The 4,065-nt window shown below is 37.3% G+C and overlaps 1 protein-coding gene across 1 annotated transcript in view; it reads right to left on the bottom strand.

Moving 5' to 3' along the window:
• Positions 1–2,115: 2,115 nt before the first annotated feature.
• LOC121725537 (gastrula zinc finger protein XlCGF57.1-like) overlaps positions 2,116–4,065 on the bottom strand; it is a 6,700-nt gene continuing 4,750 nt past the window's right edge. Inside the window, exon 5 of the mRNA XM_042112544.1 lies at positions 2,116–3,855. Coding sequence (XP_041968478.1) covers positions 2,687–3,855 — 1,169 coding nt within the window. The 3' untranslated portion in view covers positions 2,116–2,686. The remainder of the gene's footprint in view (positions 3,856–4,065) is intronic.

The following is a 4,065-nucleotide window of genomic DNA, read 5'->3' as shown; positions in this document are numbered from 1 at the left end:
AGTACAACACAATGAACACATGAACAAAAATAACGCAAACTACTTGCTTTCCACTTATTTAACAAGAAAAAAAAGATAGGTATATTAATTATTATAGGAGAATTTATCAAATTAAAATACGCAGCTTATGTAAATCATATATTAACAATTGTAAACAATATACATTATCTACACCACATCCTTTTATTGATAAAAAAATTAAAAATATTTACTCTATAGTTACTTTTTAGGGTTCCGTACCCAAAGGCTAAAAACGGGACCCTATTACTAAGACTTCGTTGTCTGTCCGTCCGTCTATCTCCAGGATGTATCTCAAGAACCGCTATTGCTAGACTTCTGAAATTTTCACAGATTATGAATATCTATTGCCGCTATAACAACAAATACTGAAAACAACATAAAATTTTAAATATTTAAGGGGGGCTCCCACACAGCAAACGTGATTTTTTCGGCCTTTTTCGCTCTATATCAATAATGGCAAGAGGTACTTGAATTTTTCACACATTCTTTTGTTATATGTGTACTTTTATATTAAGTAATAATATTAAGATAAAATAAAAATTTTAAAGGAGCCCCCCATATAAAAAACACAATTTTTAGCCTATTTTTGCTCTGTATCGGTACGGAACCCTTCGTGCATGCGTCTGACTCGCACTTGGCCGATTTTTCCACGGAGCTGTCATTGTCTATCAAGCTTTTGTCTAATCACTAATGTACTAGACAAAGACATAGTATTTATTATCGTTTAAGCGCTGAACGTATTTTTATTAACATAAGGAGTGTTTAGTTCCAATACATTGGAAATACTTCTACATAAATAATATAATATAGTACAGGTTCCCTAGAGCATATTTTTCCCTTGATTACTGATAATAATCAAGTGAAAAAAATGTGGTACTCAACCTTTTTTTTTGTACGGGCCACAGACAATGATATTTAAGGGTAAAAAATAACAATACATTATTTGATACTATCAATAATTGATAGTATTAGCTCTATTATTAAATCAGTGTAAGTTTTAGTACCTACAGGATGTATCCGAATTCCCGACTTGTGTCGGGAATGCGGTGAATTAATCGATCTTATTTTGTTACTCTCGCCATCTATAGCGCACGACTGTGCGGCGGCTCAATTTGTAACTAACCAGGATCGACAATTTGACTTTTGATCAACTTGATGTCTATGCATTTCGATTTTCGCAGCACGCACCGCGACCGACGAAAGATCAAATAAAATGCCACTTTATGAACTAGACTATAGGTTTTATATTCTACCGACCTTGGTCTAGCGACCCTTAACACCGCTGCTTTTGAAGTGGCGTCAGGCGTGTACAGCTCGAGAAGGCTTTAAATGAACGTGGCGAAAAAACGCTACCATCATACAAAAACGTCATTTTTGACAGTTCTCCTTTACCAGCAGCGCTCCCGCATAAGTTCATAAAAAGCCTTGTCGGCTGTCGCACTTTATACCAAAATCTTATAGCCTAGGCCAGGGCTTCCCAAACTTATTTGTACTTTGACGCTCTTGGGACTTAGCCATTTCTTTACGACAACCCTCAACCCAGCTCCCAAAAATACTTTCTAATTTTAGAACCAGCCTACATAGGTTATCATATAAACACTATTTGGATATTTATATTTTTGTAAGAAAATAATAACCAAATCAAAACATAAGCATAAAAATTAAAAGAGATATTAATTATGAAAGATATTAAAGCCAGCAAGGCTAATGTGAAGGTTGCGCTTGCTTTCCTGAGCATAGCTTCTGAAACCGGGGATATAGACTGCCCGGGAATCCCGGGATGTATGATTGACATAATGCGCGCGGCGCTCACTCGATTTGGTTGTGTTGACATGCGACGCCCCTGGGACAGTGTCGCGACGCCCCGGGCCATCGCAACGCACAGTTTAGGAAGCCCTGGCCTAGGCCCTTTAGGTCATAAAGTGGCATTTTATTTGATTTTTTGTCGGTCGCGTTCGCCTGCCGCGAGGCGCGGAAAGCCACCAATATCTTCGATCTTGATCCAAACTCCCGAAAGTCGACATTGGATCAAGTTAACCTTAAGTGATTCCATTTCGATAACCAAAAGTGATTCCATTTCGATTACAAAATCGAAATGGAATCACTTTTGGGAGTAAGGATCTGAATCTTGATTAAAACTACCATGAGAATATTCTTTACTATGAAAAAAAACGTCTCATCCAATATGTAGTTTGTTTTCATCTAAATATCCTATTGTATGCTATTTATCTAATATTACAGCTTGCATACAATTCCTATATTACTTTATACAAGTATTTAACTTAACAAAAAAGTAAAAATAAAATAAATTGCACTGGTTTAATAATTAAGTAAAAAGTGTGATATCATTTTTTACGTTTAACAAAATATAATCATATTCTATAAGTACAAAGTATAACTTAAATCACATCTATATTGGTACTATTACATAGCTACCATTTACCAATACGAATATTTTAGTAAATGCAAAATTCTTACAAGTTATTTTTTTATTATTTTACACTGCTAATTTCAACCTAGTGGCTAAAATTGTATACAATAAAAATTCAGTTGCGAAAAGACTGGATTCCAAAAATGTTTTTCATAAACATATAACATAATTATTATATTTGTGTTTTTCTGTGATGTACAGGGAAGACTGGAAAGGACATAAGTACCGGATAACTTAGGTGCTAACTTCATGTTTAGTGTTCAAATACTCCGTAAGACTAAGCCCATGATTGGACAGCATGTGGCTTTTCATACTGCACTTTTGAACGAATGCCAATCCGCACACGCCGCATTTGAAACGTCTGTCATTATTATGTATCCGCATGTGCTCCCTCAAAGTCTTTTTCCTGGCGTACGACTTGTAACACACTGTACATTTAAAAACTCGTTCACCATTATGTTTGATCATGTGCTCGTCCAACGACTGCTTGATGAAGAAACCCTGTCCGCACTCGGGGCAGATGTGATTCCGTTCCATCAGATGCACTTTCTTTATATGCGCCGTCAATTTTGACTTTAATATGAAGGATTTGTCGCAGATGTTGCATTTATACGTCGCTGCGGCCACGTTGTGCTCGTTCGACATGTGCCTGTTCCTCTGATAGTAGCTCGTGAAGGACTGGTCGCAGTGCGGGCAGTTCGTGGTGTACCTCGCGTTGGTGTTGTGGGTGTACTTCTCGTGGCACATCTTCCTCACCCGCGTACTGAACACTTTGTCACAGAACGAACACTTGAAATTCCCCACGTCGTGCGTCCGCTGATGATTCTTCAGTCTGTGCTTGTTTATGAATCCCATGTCGCACACCTCGCAGATATAATTCCGGTAGTGGCCGTTCATGTGCTGCAGCAGCATTTTGAAAGTTTCATACTTAGAATTGCAGAGTGCACAGTTCAACACCTCCTCGTCGGTGAGTTTGAACTCCAGAATGTAATCGTAGACGTCCGGAAAGAATTTGATATTGTGATGTTCCGTCAGGTGGTCCTTTAAACTTGTGATACCGTGCACGCTAGCGTCGCACAGAGTGCACTTCAAGTTGGTGATGTCCATTTTTATTGACAAATTATTTTTATCGACTCTCTTACAAGTGAGGTCGGGTTTCTTGTGCGCATCCTGTGTGTGCGTTCTTAACTCCTGAGTACTCGTGTATGTCTCCTTGCAGAACGCACAGACTATACCTGAGAGTGTTTTATTAGAAAATGGTGTGCAGTTGGAATACTTTATTATATTTTCAACATTAGCAGCGTGCTTTTTGTGCTCACTTACGATACGTATATCCGAGAAAGCCGGTTTTCTTAAAGTTATGTTTATATTCGATTTAAAAGTATTTTTCTTGGAACTGCTTTCTGAAATTAAATAAAGAATAAAGGTAACACATTTAGGTTTACAAAATACAATATATTCTTGCTCTGTATATATATGAAGCAATTAGGTCATAACTATAGTTTTTTTTTTCTTAAATGGCAGCAATATTTTATTAAAACTTGAAACTCTCACACAATCTATTTTAACTAAAAGCGAGATCGAACAAAAGCGACACTACGCGGCAGCAGCGC

Source organism: Aricia agestis, chromosome 3 (assembly GCF_905147365.1).
Source record: "Aricia agestis chromosome 3, ilAriAges1.1, whole genome shotgun sequence".
Classification (NCBI taxonomy): domain Eukaryota; kingdom Metazoa; phylum Arthropoda; class Insecta; order Lepidoptera; family Lycaenidae; genus Aricia; species Aricia agestis.
Note: the sequence above shows the minus strand (reverse complement) of the source record. Positions and strands in the feature narration are given on the sequence as shown.